Source organism: Pelecanus crispus, chromosome 11, assembly GCF_030463565.1.
Source record: "Pelecanus crispus isolate bPelCri1 chromosome 11, bPelCri1.pri, whole genome shotgun sequence".
NCBI lineage: Eukaryota > Metazoa > Chordata > Aves > Pelecaniformes > Pelecanidae > Pelecanus > Pelecanus crispus.
Genome location: NC_134653.1, coordinates 29,947,906 through 29,964,514, shown reverse-complemented (window position 1 = coordinate 29,964,514; position 16,609 = coordinate 29,947,906). Strand labels below are relative to the sequence as shown.

Below are 16,609 nucleotides of genomic sequence, written 5' to 3'. Positions count from 1 at the left end.
GAAGCTGTCAGCTGCTCACCACCCACCCACTCTGCTTTTATCCACTTCTGCTCAAACCATTGGATTACCAGGACACAAAGAGGCTGTGCCTCTCTGCCCACCCAGGCATGCAAAGTAACATCACCACCAAAATTATTTTTGTGGCTCTTTAGCAACATGGTTAACATCCTGGCCAACTGCTTGGTAAACATACCAAGGTTAAACAGTTTCAAATGCATGCCCATATAAAAGTCAGAAAGTCAAATGCTGGCCCGTTTGTTTAGATGTAAATCAGAGGGAACAACAAACAGCTCTGGCATTTTATGCAGCACCAAGCCAGAGTCAGGCGCATTAAAAAGACAAGTGCTCATCTGCTCCATCCTGCTATCTCGATCTGTTTCAGTCATGTAAATATATTCAAATGTTCACCCTAAAAATAATTGCTAATGCCACAACACCCATTTCAATGCATTGTAGCTGGAGCAGTCAGGATTTAAGGCCAACTGGAATAATTACAGCTATGCAGACCAAGACAGGCTAATTAGCAGGAAAGACCTGCAGTTTAAAAAGGAGGCTGGGAGCACAGAAGTGCTCTGTTCTTTGCAAAAACGGCTTACAGTAAGCGCTTCCCACCAAGATGCTCCCAGCAGCTCCAGTCCGAGTGCCGCCAGAGAGGGACAAAGAGACTCACTCATTTTGCTGTGCAAAGCGGGAGGCTGGCTGGGAGCCTGCGGTACCGGGCCCTGCTCCGGCAGCGCCCGGTGGGACAAAGTGCCGTGTCCCTGGGGATCATCCTGCTGCCCCGGCCAGGGCAGACACACGGCCCCCACCGCTGCCCGTCCAACACCACCAGCATGGGGAAGCTCTCGATTCACTGTGGGGCAACAGGAAAGGCAGAGAGGCAGGTGCCGACAACTTCTCCCTGCTGCGCTCTGGACTCTCCCCGCTGCTGCAGGACGGAACAGTCCCGCTCTGCCTCTTGCACGGCAGCCGTGGGCACTGGCAGGGCTGAAGCAGAACGAACTTCTCTGGCGGGATTACCCCAGCGTACCAGGGCAGCTGAACAAGCATCTGTGAGTGTGCTTGGCGGCAGTGGTCTACTGAGCAACTGCAAACAATCCTGGCTTATTTTCAACTCTTTGGTGCAGTACTCCACTAAGAATTGCCCAAAATTTATGGGGCTTATTAGTCTATGAGAGAACAGGGATGGATAATTTCCTCCACGGCAGATATCTGCTGGAAAATATCATGGTATAATTTGGTGGCACGGCTGTCTGATCAGAGATGACCTTCTAGTCCTTCAGATGCCCAAGCTGGCTCTGAGAGCTTTCCACTCCAGCAGGAATTAGGGAGCTCTCAGGGGCTTGACTGGCACATCACAGCAGGGACTGAAAACCACTGCAGCTGGTGACGAGGAGCAGAAATCAAAGTGGCAGCAGCCAACCCTGGGCTGAAGCTCCTGAGTGCAGCTCAGACATTGCAGGACAGGGACAGGCTGTGACCCACAGCCGGGGAGTCTCTCCCTGACTGCGATCAGGGCAAGGCTGGTACCAAGAGCAGAGAATGGCAGGGAGGATGGGAGCTGGTGGGGGAGTGACAGCAAAGCAGTGACAAACACGGACACAAGAGGTCCTGCAGGCAGAAAGACTTCCTTATTTTGCATGCTGATCGGACATTAGTATAAACAAGGCTTAAACCGTTTCTTGTCAGCTTGTGAAAGCAATACAATATTAACGGGGCATCAGTGGCGGTGCGCACAGATGTATGAAATATTCACCAGCCCACGCCCAGCGTCACAGGGGAATCAACTGCTCTGGCACTGCCATCCATATGTACTTACCTTCCCCCGGTAAGTTCATTTTGCGGCTAGCCGAGCTTCATGCTGAAACACAGGTGGCCACGAAAATACCTAATGGGAAAGAAAAGCCACAATGCAGATTTATTTATTTATCGCAGACATCTGCACGCGTGGTGACGAGCGATGCTCTCCTTGGCAACTTCCACTGCCACACGCACCCCTCCTGCCCACAGCCTCCCTCCGAGCCCAGGGGAAAGGTGGTCCCGGCTCACGGTCAGCGCTGGCAGCCAGATGCGGCATGCCTGCGCCTCGGCCACCCACCCCGAGGCACCAGCACCGCTCCACCACGGCAGCGTTCGCAGGGGCGAGTCAGAAGGAGAAACCGAGGGACACGGGAAGGCGGCTGCTCTTGTAGGAAATGAAGCCTCCTGGAAGGGAGAAGCCTCAGAGGGACAGGAGCAGCTGAGATGTTTAAAACCCAGGGGATGACAGTCGGAACATGGCACGCTTCCATTGCACACAAGCGACCGGCGCAACAGCCCCTCCCAGAGGAAGCACCTCCAGACTCGCCTGCTGCAGGCTTTTGTACAAATGCTGAAATCAGGTACAAGCCAGACTATAGTCAGAGTCCCCAAACCAGTAACAGCAAAAGGAGACAGGGCCCAGAGGACTCCCCAGGTCTAGCAGGACATGCTCGTGTCTCCAGGTGGGGTCATTGGGATGCCAACCTCTGCACTAGGAGCTGCCCACGCTGCCAGGATCTCCCTGGCTCCAGCCCAAGGAACAAATCTCTCTCCAGCCTCACCACTCGCTGAGGCAGCGGCACCGGTCCCTCGCAGCATGCAAACCCCACCAGGTAGGAAACCAAAACCCACACATCAGCCCAAGCGCCAGGTTTCCCACAAGGACACAACACCTGCGCCTATGAGGACTGCACCCATCCTGGGGAGCCCAGCAGCCGCCTGCACCGCCTTGGCTGAAGCTGTCCTGCGAGCACAGAGCATCCCAGTGACAGCGCGCCCGTGCAGGGGTCCTGCCCGCGTCTCGCCGGCAGTACAGCAGCCACATCCCTACAGGACACCCTCCTCCAGGCATGGGAGGGCAGCAACCAGAGGGACCTGTCCCAGCAGGGCTGCAGCTTTCCAAGAAAAGCTGCCATGCGGGGGGCTGTGCTGCAGCGGAGAACCCCGAGGGGCCAGAACCTGATGGGCAGGCAGGATGGCACTCTGCTCCAAGGCTCACAGAATGTGCATGGGACCACAGGCTTGTTGTGGGGCCACTGCAGCTGGGCCCTTCCCACAGTCAGCTCCCCCTTGATGCACAACGGCGTCCCAGCCTCAGAGGATGTTTTTGAGAACATTTCAAGCACGGACACTAATTATTATTCCAGCCACCCGAGAGACTCCTCCTCTCCTGCCCAGCTGCCCCTCCACTTTAGCACTAATTAGAAACCAGAGGGAAACTCCACCCAGCACAAACTTTTCAAGAGCTTATCTGCATCGCCCTCCTTCCCTGCAAGGCTTTCTGCTCGACCCTGGCCTGGCCTCCATCAACCACGGGATTTCAGGTCCAGACAAGGCTGCAGGTCCGTGGAGCAGCAGCTGCATCCCTGGATGCGCTTCTGCAGTGCCACGAACGTTCTGGTGCATGGAGCGGCGACGGTTTAACAGCCTAGCCCCGAGACGCCCTGCTCCGGAAACGGCTCCAGCTCTTGCCTGTGCACACACAGACAGACGCACAGACACACACGCGCTTGCAGACTTCCTTCCTGACGCCTCCCACCGCAGCATGGGGCCATGCAGCGTGCTACCGCACGGCTGCTGCACCGGCCAGGCGGACACCACGGCTGAGCGAGCACCGACAGCGAGCGTCAACCAACGGCAGCCTCCGTGTCCTCCTTCACCTGCTGTTGTGAAATGGGCAAAGCACCACCGCTGCTGGAGAGCGGCCCCACATGCCGGCACAGCACGGTATTGGTGCAGCCGGGGCCTCCGGCGCGAGGGAGCCATGCACCATCTGTAGTGATGAAGCAATGTCTCAAGTCCATTTTTTAAAGCAGCAAAGTGTTACAAACAAACAACAAAGCCAGTTTCTACGAGAAGCTCAATATTATAAAAAAAAAGCCTGCATTTTTCTTTAAACCATTCCCAGAAATGATTGCTATTAACTGCAACTGCCCCAAAAGACATAGGTGTGGCCTGGAAAATTTTAGCTCAAATCATCAGTGCTTAATAAAAGGATGAGGAACTGCAGACGTCTTTGTGGCAGTACAGCAGCAGAAGCTGTGGTCAGCAAGAAATATCCTAACACATCTAGCTCACATCTTTACAAATCAGCAAAATTTAATCACTTAATTGATAGTCTGCAGTTAATTCACACGCGGCATGCAACAGAAAAATAACACAGCTTGCCCGAGGGCAACCGCTGCCGTCCCCACCTGAGCTCAGGCAAACAACGCGGCCAGAAGCAGTGTCACGGACGAAGGCAGGCGTGCTCCTCCTGGTCTCTCCTGGTGGCAACTTGTAATGCGCGTTTCAAAACACCCGATGACTCTGAGGCATCTCCCTTAGCAGGACAGAGATGCTCATGTCCTGAGAAGGCAGCAGCAAACAGGAGAGGGGTCAAATGAGCCCCGGGAGAGGAAAGCCGGGAAGAGCCGGCGGAGGCTGAGGGCAAGGAGCGGGAAGGGACAGGCTGCCGGCACGCAGAAGCACAGGGCGTTCCTCCATCTCAGTTTCAAAGCAGCCCGAGCGAAAGCTGATCAACACATTTTAAAAGATTCACCAAGAGGTTGATGAGCAGCCTTGGAAAGCAGCAAGCACAGAGCAAGCACTGATCTCTGCTTGCTGCTGCGTGTCCACGGAGGCAGCCGAGGGGACGTCAGAGGCTGAGGTTCACCTAAGTGCAGCGTCAGCCCTGTTGCACAACCCACAGCTCGTGCTCGTCCGCCCCCAGCACAGCGAGGATCGATCCCCGCGGGGACAGCCAGCCTGCAGGAGCAGGGTCCAGCCTACACCACGGTTTGCTGCCCACCCCAATCGATACTGCAGCCGCTCACAGCAGAACAGGAGCTCTGTACAAACCTCAGCTGGAGGTGAGCAATGGCCTGAGGCTCCAGGCAGTGAGAGAAGAGCCCACTTCTATGTGCATGAAGCTGTAGCTGGCACCTACAGCACTCAAAAAAAAAAAAAAAGTTGTTGCTTTCGGGCCACCAAGTGGTGAGAACAGCAACATCAACAGCAGAACAGTTTTTGCTTATTAAAGCTAAAGATGCACCACAGGCCACAAACCCAGACATATCTACAGGAATCAGAAGCCAATCCCAGTAAAAATACATGGATTTTAGAGCATTTAAGGGTTATGTGTCCCTTTGAAAATCCCCAGAGAGAACAAACAGCACTGTGGTTTGCATTTGCACTGCTGACATCATCCCAAGTAAAACTGGAAGAAACAGACAAAAGACTGCAAGAATGGGTGTTTAAGCTTGCATCTTAGCACCCAAACCACAAGGAGGGTGTTTAAGCTTGCATCTTAGCACCCAGCCGGCTCAGCTCACCTGCACAACAGCCGCAGGGCACGCCAACACTGCCGCGCTTACAGGTCCTGCCCCGTTTCCTTTCAGTTGAGCACGCTCAACACAATGCACCAGCCAAAGTCCCCACAATGACGCTGACCCCAGCAGCTAGGCGAGAGGGTCCAGCGGCACAGCCCACCACCACGGCGCTGCTCCCGCTCCCCGGCACCACCACAACTGCCACATTCCTGCAGCTCAGAGGTCTCTGGCTTGGACCTGCAGGGGCAAGGTGGTTTCACAAAAGACGGTTTCACAAAAGACCTTTTCTCTCCCAAAGCACAAAGCCCTCCTCCAGGGGGAACTTATTCTCACTGCCGACTACCTAGAAAAATAAACTAGAGAATGTGATGCCCTGACGATTAAGGCAGCACGCACCAGCTTCAAATACTGGCTTTCTCACTCAGAAAATCCTGCGAAGTGGAAGCCCTGAGCCACGCAGCACATTCGCAGCCGAGCACCCCAGCACGCCATCCCAGGAGAGCCTGGCCAGGATGCATGCAAAGCGCGCCAGCCTGCTTTAACAGGCTCTAAATCACATCAACAAAGAATTGACAGACATTTCACAGCACAAATGTACTGTTTGTTTATCGCCTCGAGGCTGTTATGATTAGAAAAACATTTTATTATCCTGCTCAATGCTACAATGTTCATGAAATAATGAAAATCCCACCAATTTACAGCATCTTCACTCCGCCCACCTCTTGTTCCAAGCACAGCAATGGCATTTTATCGTCCAGCAACGGAAACCACAGTATCCACTTCAGCCAACCTCTTCATAAGGCAATAGCCTTTCTCTCAAACCGGCTTATTAATTATGAAACGCCCGAAGTGAAAGCTGCGGCAATGGAGGCACCCACCCCAGTGACCTGGCACAAGCCACTGTTCCCACCGTGCCCCAGCAAAGCCAGGAAGGAAGGGCTTCGCCATGTCCCCCTCTTGGCTCAAGGAGCAGGGTCAGGAGGCACAGCTGCCGCTGGAAGGACCGAGCCAAATGAGGGGGTACAGGCAGGGAAGGGAGATCCACCCCCACCCCATGCTGCGGGCTGCAAGGGACAGGCGCCAGAGCAGGAGGGGTGTCTGTGACCCCCCAGCGATGGATGGAGCCACCCGGCAGATCAGCTCAGTCTCCGCTTTGCAAGTGCGTGTGCCAAAACGGGACAAGAGCTCTGTGCTTCGGAGGGACGCTTCTGACTTTTAATCAACCTGCAGCTCCAATTCACAGAGCTTTACCTTTTCTTAATTATTCTGCAGTTGCTGCCTCACGGGGGACAAAGACAAAGCCAGCGCGGGTGCCACTGCAGGACCTGCACGAACGGTGACAGAGACACACACGCTCCCACGCTCGCTCCCCATGCGTCCTGACCAGTGGCCCTGTCGTCCCGCTCCCCCCTCCCCAGAGATGGACAAGGGGGCTCTTGGGAAGCACAGAGGTGCTCCCCCGCTCCTCCCCGCACCTCCAACTGGGGTCCCTCCAACTCCCACCCCTGGCCCAGGGTAGGTCCCAGAGAACCTCGCTGGAGAGGGGTGCAGGGAGCGCTGCAGGGCAAGAGGAGCTGGAGTCTGCAGCCTCTACATTAACTCACTACACTCGGTGCAAACATGACTCTTCCCTCCCAAAACTGAACAAAGATTTCCCACATGGATGTGGCTGCCATACAACAGGGAGAAAAAGAGGTCAAAGGAACTGCTAGAAAAAATACTATCTTCAAGAAAATATTTTCCAAATCCACATGCCAAACCGTAAGTCTCAACAAACTCCATCCTTGCACTCACAAAGATCAGGATTTGCAAATAAAATGTTGTTTCTGCAAGAGAAACCCCAAAACCTCAAATTTGCTTAAGAAACAAAATCAAAATATTTTACTTCCCCATGCAGCAACACCAGCATCCCCAGAACTGAAGGCACTGACTAAGGAGATGGTAACGTGGACAGAGGGGCACGCTGCACACCCCTCGGGCAGCGAGGCAAGGAGGAAACGCTGCAGCCAGCCGTGCTTCAGCAGTGCTGCCCCATTTCCCGCACAGACCGGCCCCAGAATCTCCACCATGGCCCAGCCAGGCTCGGCGTGTCGCCTGCCACAAGGGCGAGCATTTGGCATTTTCACAAAGCCAGTAATTTTGGGAAGGGCACAGAGTGCCGCCCAGCACTGACTTCAGCAATGTGCGAGTACGTGGCCTCCCACTCCACAGAGCGCAAAGCCCGTGTGCCTGCACAGCCCCCAGCGAGGATGTGTAATGACACCCCACCAAGCCCCGGCATGGGAGCAGCTCTTCTTGATGGAAGAAGAGGAAACGGGTCCTTCTGAGACGTGCTGCGCCGTGGCTGACCCGTAAGACAAATTACCCTGAACCCGCACATCCGAGTGCTTCACGGCTCAGTTCCTGTCTTCAGAAGCCCAGCTGTGAGCCCTGGGTCCTCTGCTCTCATTTACATCGGCAAATGCTGGGCCGCTGAGGGCTGCCTCTGCATGCCATCCTTCCTCTGCATGCCACCCGGCCACGCTGGCCTGCAGCCAGCTGTGAGCACAGCTGCCTGGGGAAGCAGGGAAGTGTGTGTGTGTGTGTGGGGGGGGGTGCCCTCCAACCCCCCGTACAGCGTGTCCGGGCACAGCCACTGCCAGAAACGGTCGCCCATGCTGCAGGATCCACCCCCAGCACCAAGCAGGAACAGGAGCACTGGAAAAACCCCAGCTGCTTCTCCCTGCCCCACTACAGCAGTCTGCGATGGCAGCGGCTCCGGAGCCGACGAGCCGGTGGTCATTACTCCATGGAGAAGCGCCTCGATGCCGCAGCCACTTGTGGATTCCCCGGTCTCGGTTTGGACTCACTCACCTGGGAAGGCACGATGGGAACCAGCCACTTACTTAACTTCCAACTGCTGCGGATTGAGCAACCCTCTGCTGCTATCAGTGGTTCTTGTTTGCAGACCCTGCGAGGGGGAGAGGGGCTCGGGGCAGCTCCTCGGCAGGACCTCCTGCACGCTGCACGGCTCCTACAGGCAGGGCCAGCCCCAGGCAGCGCCGCCCAGCCTGCGCTCCTGCCTGCACGCGCGCTGCGAGGCCAGCACAAAAGGATGGACTGTGGAAAAAGGGGGGAAAAAAGCATCGTTCACCTTTAGATAGGTTTTCTCTGAGGAGAATCCCTGCGATACTGGAGGCAGACAGGGGTTTAGGAGAACTGCACAGACTAAAGGCTTGCAAAATGGTATGCAACAAAGCAGGCAGATGACAGCACGGCAAGCTTCTCCCGCCAGCCTGCACACTCGCTGCTTGCACTTGGAGGGCTGCAAAATCCAAAGTGAAACACGCTCTGCTGAGGCATGAGGCTTCGGCTTCCTAAACGCAACACAAATTTGTCAGAAGCCGCATCTGTACGGTGCCAAATAAAACCACCTGCTGGGTGTTTGTTTTCTCTCTCCAAAAACGTTCTTGACAGTCACTGCATCTTATAGCACTCCTGCCATCCTGCATGTCCCCTGAAGGCTCAGCGTATCTGTAATGCAAACTGCCTTTGGAAGTATCTTCCTAAAATAGCGACAGAAATTACTAATACGGTTTTTAAAACCTACAGGCAGAGAACGGCAGCAGCACGAGCCTGCCCATCCTTCTGGTGAGCCCACCAGCAAACCGTGTCCTGGAGAGACCCACGGCAGCTCCTGCCTCTGTGTCCCCAGCCTGGGACATCCCACCAGTGTGGAGGGCATAATTCTGCCCGTATCCCCCTGCAGCAATGCCCCCCGATGCCAGCTGCAGCACCAGCTCCGGGTGATGCCGGGAAGGACATGGAGCTGCTCGCCCCAGGCAAAGGGCTTTCAGCTCAGCAGAGGGGGTTTGGAGCACGGCAGTGGCTGCCCCATGTCAGCTGACACGCCACCAAACATCGAGACACGAAAACTGGCTCTCATGGCCAGGTCCTAGCAGCGATGCTCTGGTCCTCCAGGAAACACGGAGCTGCAGGCAGCAGCCAGCTGCTGCTCACCCAGAGAGCAGCACCACCCCCTGAGTGCACACGCAGGCAGAGAAGCAACTTGCAGGAATGGAGAAAGCTCAGCGCTCCGGACCAAAACACCAGGCTGCCAGTAGCGCGTTCATCAGTGCACCAGCAAGATCCACCAGCCCCTTCCTCAAACTCCACCCTTGCGGGTTCACGCAGAGGCTGTGCAGCGGTTCTAAAGGTCAGCGCTGCAATCACCCCCCAATTTCAGGGGCTGCCCTCCCCTGCGTGAGCACCCTGCAGACCTTTGGCTTTCTCTGTGGGCAGCACAGCATGTCTGTTCCTGCCAGGTGCAGGCATGCAGGCAGCCACCGAGCACAAGCTGCAGTCAGGCACGCTATTACAAAACCCCGCTTGGAGGAAAGATTTGAACCTGCGTTGGCACTTGACAAGCTCCCCAGGAGCACGCTGCAGTATTCCCAGAAAAGCAACGGCAAATTTGGAAACCTGTTAGCACAAATCATTTTAATCTCTCCACTCACCCTTGCTCAGTACCCAAGCATGAGAGCGCAACACAGCTGTGCAAAGGGGAGACTCGCCGCCCGTATATTAAGTACAAGCAGCTGGCGGGACCTGGCTCTGACTCGCAGAGGAAGACGTGTGAAGGGGTTTCAAGCTGTGAGATGTTTTTTGGACAGAGACCGAGCATGCAAACAAACGCAGCGAGGGACAGAACAAAGGCCCGCGCAATGCAAACCATACTCCTCCTATGGAAGATTGTGGCCCAGCTCACGCTGCCGGCAGTGGGAACGCGCTGCCAGCAGCGCCAGGGACTGCGACTCCGGCCATGAGTCCCAAGGAACTTGAGCTTGCTATGGAAACAGTGTGGCTCTCAGGTCCCTACCATGCAGCGCCGCAGGGCAGCGGCCTGGTGACAGGCAGAGCAGGGAGAGCATCGATGTTTTGGGTGGGCTGCGAGGCACCGACACAGCCGCTCAGGAGCCTGTCTGCAACCCCCCTGCCAAGGGACCCGCACCCCACGGCCGCCCAGCAGAAGCTGCAGCTGCCCAGACCTCTGCTGCTGCCGAAACCTTTTGTCCCGAAAGCTGAGGCTAACGCCGAGTGAGACCCGCAGGTGCAGCCTCTCACCCAGCGCTTGCTTGCCCAGGCCACCGCGACACAGGCAGCCACGCTCGCCCCAGTGAAGGAAGGCAGCCCCAACCACCAGGCTCAGCCCCGGGTGCCTGGACAGACGGACAGCCCTGGCCCGTGGGTGCCTCCCGACGAGCCTAGTGCCCAAGCCCACTCCCCACACTACAGTCCTGTACAGCAATGCACGGGTGATGGAGGGCATAGCCTGGTGCTGGGGTCCCAAAGGGGTGCCAGGGAGACCGAGGGCGAGGGGGAGCGTGCTGGAAGGCAGGAAAGAGGGAAAAAAAAGTTACATGGAGCACCCTGCACCGAGCACCCCGCACCGCACGCCGCGCACCCTGCACTGTGCACCGTGCACCCTGCACTGTGTACCGCGCACCGCCTGCTGTGCGCCAAGCACAGTGTGCAGCCTGCATGGCTCCGCGCAGCCCGCATCGCTCCGTGCACCGAGCAGCCCGCATCGCACCGAGCAGCCTGCATGGCTCCGCGCAGCCCGCATCGCACCGAGCAGCCCGCATGGCTCCGTGCACCGAGCACCCACCATCCCACGCCGCTCCCCGCACCGTCCGCTCTGCACCCCGCACCGCTCGCCGCTCCCCCGCGCCGCGCACCTTGCACGCCACCCACCGAGCAGCGAGCGCTGCCCGCGGTGCTCGCACCGCCCGCCGCTGTCACCTGCCGGCCGGCGCCGCGGCGGGGGGGGGGCACCGTGACGGAGCCGGTGCGGAGCGGCGCTGGCGGCACACGCAGCCCGTGGCCGTGGCCGTGGCCGTGGCGTACCCCCCCCTCCCCCCCACTCACCGGGGCCGCCGCCGCCGCCGCCGGCCCGGAGCGGCGCGAGACGCGGCGACGTCACGCGCACGAGGGGCCGGGATCCCCGCGCCGCGCGCCGCCCCACTGCGCATGCGCCCCGCGGGCGGCGGAGCCGGGCTGGGGGGAGGCGGGTGTCACGCGACACGCGTGTGCCCGCGACACGCGCGCGCCTGCGGGGTCCCGGGCGTGGGGCGCTCCGGGGGGGGCTGCCCACGCCAGCAGCGATCGCCCCCGGCCCGCAGCAGCCCCCGGGGTGCTGCTTGCACAGTGCCCGGCGGCGCTGCGGTCGCTGCCGCGGCGAATTAGCCAAGGGGGAGCGCAGGCAAACGCCCCCCAGGGCGCCTCACCGGGAGGGAAAGGGGATGGGGAAGGGGGAGTGAGGCCCCAGGAAAGAGGGGAAGCGCCCGAGGGGAGGGACACGCTGTCCCGGAGGAAAAAAAAAACAAACCCTCATGAAAGTGAATTGGTCTTTGATTGAGTGTAGTCACTGCTGTTAATTATTTACGGCTGAGGGGCCGCTCACAAGACCTGCCTCGGCCCGTACCCACCAGTGCGGCCCCGTGAGCCCCTGCTGCCCCCTGCTCCGCAGGCACGGGGGGACCTGGGACCCCCCTGTGCTCCAGCCACTCCCGGGGTGCCCCGAGCCTCCCCGGCTGCGAGAGGCCCCGCAGGGGCTGGCAAGGCCAGTTTGGAGGAGCCTCCTGCCACCTCCTTTCCTGTGCACGCTGCTGCTTTCACCAGGGTTCCCCTTGTTCCCACTGCAGCCCCAGTGTGTGTGGCGGGGTCCCGCCTGAGAGCAATTCCCCTGGGAAAATCGCCCTCCACCACATCCCACCCGGCTTCGGGCATGAGGCTCGAGCATGGTGGAAAAGCAGAGCTGAGGCAGAGCGTTCCACGGCCACGCTCACAGACCACCAACTCCCGAGCAGCTTAAGTCTTCTGTTTTTTTTTAATTTGCCTCGCAAGGTAGAGTACATCCAGGGAATGTGCAATGTACAAGGAAAGTGCTGAGCAGGCGAGCGCGGGGGGAGGCGGGGGTGCCCCACGGGGCCCGGGACTCGTAGCCAGCAGGCAGCATGCTCAGTCAGAGGGCGCGTCGGGGGTGACGAAGGTGCCTTTCTGGTCCCACTGCATGTCCCGGATGCGGCGGATGGACTGGATCTGGGGCTGGAAGGCAGACCACTCGTTCCAGTGTCGGAAGTCTCCGGTCTCAAAGAGGTACTGGTAGCCTCTGTAGCCAGGGTACTGGTACCCGACCCAGCTGCAGGGAAGGCAAAGAGAGGGCACCTGAGTGGGGTCGGCTGCTACAGGCGGCAGCGACATGGCCGGCATGCTCTTGGGAAGCCGGCAGAGCCCCCTGCCTCCCGTGTGCTGGGTGTGACCTGCTGGGTGATGGGCTACACCACCGAAAACAGCCATGCAGCACTTCCTGGCTGCCCAAGAGCCCCGTGCGGGTGCTCAGGATCAGCGGGCAGCAAGCTGGGGCACGGGAGGACGGGGAGCCTGGCAGGAGGCAGCCGCTGCTGCAGTCGGGCTTACGTTCCACTGGGCACCTGCACACTGCCCACGCGGTCGCAGAAGCCATAAGCCCAGAGGCTGGGCACGTCATCCTCCTGGATTTCCATCTTGTTGCCCTTGAAGTCAGCAGACTCGTACAGGGAGATTTTGTGGTCCTCAGCCTCCTGGGGAAGACAGAGGGAAGGCGCTGGGTCGCACGGCCGAAATCCTGGAGCTTGCTGCAGTGAGGCATCGAGCAGCACAGATCTGGCCCTGGCCAGAACCTGCTGGATGCTTTCTGCTCCTGGACCACTCACCATTTTGATGGGACGCATCGACATGAAGCGGTCGCTCCGGTAGCTGCTAGACCAGGTGTCCCAGCGAGGGTACTCGCCCTTCTCCAGGATGAACATCTCCCCACGCATGTTGGCCTGCTCGTAGGCCACCCAGCTGGGGAGAGGGGCAGGACAAGACAGCGGGTCAGATGCCACCCAGCAGCTCCTCTCTGGCTCTGCCAGCCTGTGGGGCGCTGGAGCCGGCCTCCCAGCACCCAAAAAGGCTGCAGGTTGTCAGGACTGGTCCCACCATCCTGCTCCCACCTTTCTCGGAGCACAGGCAGTATGGCATGCACAGAGCTGGCAGCTGCCACGAAGCCCTGAGCCCACAGGCTCTCAGCTGAGTGCTCGCTGGTGCACGCATCCAAGGCCAGCAGCAGACACCAGCGTGATCGCAGTGCTCCTCTTCCTCAGCCCAGGGAGCACCGGGACCGTGAGGCAGCTGGCAAGCCCTGCACGCTGGGCGCCGCAGCCTTGCCCTCGCGTTGTCTCGGGACTTTGTTTTCCCTCTTGCACCACTGAGCCAGGGCTAGAGCTGCCCAGGCTGTCTAATCCTGGCACGCTTGCATGCTTCGCTGCACCAGCGTCAGCCAGCTCTGGCATTCGTCCCGTTACCAGAGTACGGGCACTGGGGGCTTGTTCAGCTGCAATGTCACCTCTTTAGCAATGCCACGAGGTGCTGCTGTGCTGTGAATGTCCCAGGCTCAGGGCTCCAAAAGCCCTCGACACCAGGGCAGCCCTGCATTTTCTGCTTGCTGTTTCCCTGCAAAACGGGGCTATTTCTGCAGATGCCAAGAGGTATTTTCCTAATGGCAGGAGATGTGTTCGAGTACCACAGGCAGTGTGACCTTACACTGACTTCCAAGGCTGAGTTTGGTTGATTTTGCTTTTGTCTTTCCCTAAGTAAATTTTTGGGCAGAGTCTTACCAGTGACTCTCAAGAAGACTCTGAGGGTTTAGGACCCCAATGACACTTAAATACTCTGTTCTCCGTGTTTCACCCTTCCTATATCTAGTGCAGCTTCCCAGGTGCCACAGCTGAGCTCCTTTGGGGATGCTCCATCCCCCTTTCGTTTCAAGAAGACTTGCATATTCTTGGTTCCTAATAAAAAGGTTGTCATCGGTGCTACATGGTGCCATTTGAGGTGACCATAGGTCACCTTGCCCAGTCCCTCAAGCCAGGTCCTGTGCATCCTCCCAGCAGCACTGCCAGCCCCCCCCGGCTGTCCCGCTGCCTCCAGGCTGCCTTCCCGGGCACGGCATTTCCAGCCGGACATAGCCACAGTGAGATGCTCTTTCAACACGAAGATCATCTGCCTGTGCAGTTGCCATCTAGTTTGGTGATCACTTTTGTACCTGACTGTGCCGACTGTTGCCATGGCTTTCAGACCTTTCCAGCCCCTTTATCGCTGCTCAGCTGCCTGGGTGCAGACAGGCGTGTGGGGCTGCCTGCCTGCCTGCCCTCCCCTGCCTGCTCCAGCCTTGTCTTTGCGGTGGCCCTGGCCACCAGCCTGGCCCAAGGCACCTGCCCCGTTTCACCTTGGCTTCTCTAAAAGCTACAGGTCTCTTGCATTTCATGGACAGCTTCAGGTAGCAGATCTGATGGACACCTTTCCTCACCTTTCGGCTTTGCCTCTAGCGCCCTTTGCTTTACAAATGGCCCTGGCACCCTTTGCACCTGCCCAGGCTGTCCTGCCCTCCTCAAAGGAGACCCGGGGTCCCCAGCTCTGCTCCTGAGCTTGCCCTGCTCTGCTCTCTGCCCAGGCTACAGGGAAATGCCTCTGCACATCACGTTGTGCCCTGGGCTGCTCCCCAGGACCATGTCCCGACCTCCCTGGGGCATCCCCAGGGACATAGTCCCCTCTGTGACTGGGGTCACTTACGGTCCAGAGGTGACGATGACGCTGCGCACCCGGTCGAAGCCACGGTCCCCCAGGTTCAGGCACTCAGTGGTGAACTCCATCTGCCTGCCCTGGAAGTTCTCCTGCTCAAAGACGATGATCTGGGGGCAGAGGGAAAGGGTCAGATGGGGATAGGCACGCTAGGGGAGGGCAGGGCGGTGCTGCACATCCCTGCATGGACCCTGAACGCATGAGCCCACCGCCCCACAGGTCCCCCTCAGCTCTCCAAGGCTTCCTGCAGCTTTTCAGGTCTTGTGCCCTGGCAAGCTGAGCTGGATTCTGTGCATGAGCAGCCCCGTCCCAACATGGGCTGAGCACGGGAAGGTCCCCTCCTGACAGCCATCCCTGCTCTGAGACGGCCTCATCCTGCCCCCAGTTCTGCTGCTGCAAAGCCACCTCTCCCTGTGCCAGTGCCCACAGCAGGCCCCAGCCGGGCTGGGAAGGAGCTGCTCTTCCAGGAGCTGTATCCATACCGTGGCCTTCGCTGCCTGGCACATGCAGAAGTGTTGCTGGAGCCCTCACGTTGCTCACCCTTTTCCCAGCCCCACTGCAGCACCTCGGTGGCATGCTGCCCTGACATCACCGTGGTGTTTCAGTGCTGGCCCTGTCACCTGCAGCCTCCTCCTCTGCTCCCCCGCAGCACCGCAGGACCCCCGCACACAGAAGGCGACCGGAGGGAGCAGATGGCAGAACCCAGCCTTGATGCCGTGACCCGGGGAAGAGCATTTCCAAAGCCTGTGGTCCCCAACGAGCTGTCCCAGCCAAGGGGCACCCGGAGCACCCCTCCTGCAGCAGACCCACAAGCGGCTGCCCGAATCCTGTACCTAGAGAGCTGCTGCCCAGGAGAGACACAGCCAGGAGGGACGGCATCGTCTGCACTCTCCTCCTGCTCTAGGAGGAGGGTTCTTCCCCCTGGGCTGCCTGCACTCTCCGCCTGCTGACTGCCCAGAGATGCTGCCACCATCCCTCACCCCCGGACTGCATCCCTGCATGTGGGGAGCAGCAGGGCTTACCCTGAAGGCTTCTGTGGAGGGCTCCTCGCCCTTGCTGTTTGCGACGGGAGCAGGGTCGAGGGATGGAGCTGGCGCTGGGGCCTCCTTCTCCCTCTCCTCCGCAGCCTGGCCAGGAGCAGTGGGTTTTGTGGTCTCAGACATCACGGTGTTGGGCTCAAGTCTGGGACAGGGCACCAGGCAGAGATGCCAGCAGCAGGTTAGAGGGGATGCATGGCTGTGGGCACCCACCACCCGCCCCGCCCCTCGCCCTGCCCTGGGGATGGTCACATTGAGATGGGGGGCTCAGCAATGGGGTGGGCACCTGGGGCCAGGAGAGGAGCTGCTGGGAGGTTATCTAGGAAGGCACAGGCAGCGGGGTCCTGCCTTCACCAGGAGGACTGCAGGAGGTCCCGGCTGCCCACACTCTCCTTCTGTGGTCAGGACTGCCCTGAGCATGGTCCCACCACTGCAGGGGTGCCCAGGGCAGCCCTGAACACTAGTGCTCAGCAGCTCCCTGCTCTCCCCAGCCAGGCTGAGGCCTGATGCTGCACCGGGTGCTGGGGCCGTCCTGCACAGGGTGTGCCTGGGACCCCAGCTCAGCACCAGGGCAGTGTGTGAGAGGGTGGGAAGGGGCCA

At 59.1% G+C, this 16,609-nt stretch overlaps 1 protein-coding gene across 1 annotated transcript; it reads right to left on the bottom strand.

Annotated features, from left to right (window-relative positions):
• Positions 1 to 12,329: 12,329 nt before the first annotated feature.
• Positions 12,330 to 16,135, bottom strand: CRYBB1 (crystallin beta B1). Its single transcript, XM_075718641.1, has 5 exons — positions 15,995 to 16,135; positions 14,964 to 15,082; positions 13,064 to 13,196; positions 12,789 to 12,931; positions 12,330 to 12,510 (listed from the first exon to the last, which is right to left on the bottom strand). Exons 1-5 carry the CDS (start codon positions 16,133 to 16,135, stop codon positions 12,330 to 12,332), a joined length of 717 nt encoding a protein of 238 aa, XP_075574756.1.
• Between the last annotated feature and the right edge of the window lie 474 nt (positions 16,136 to 16,609).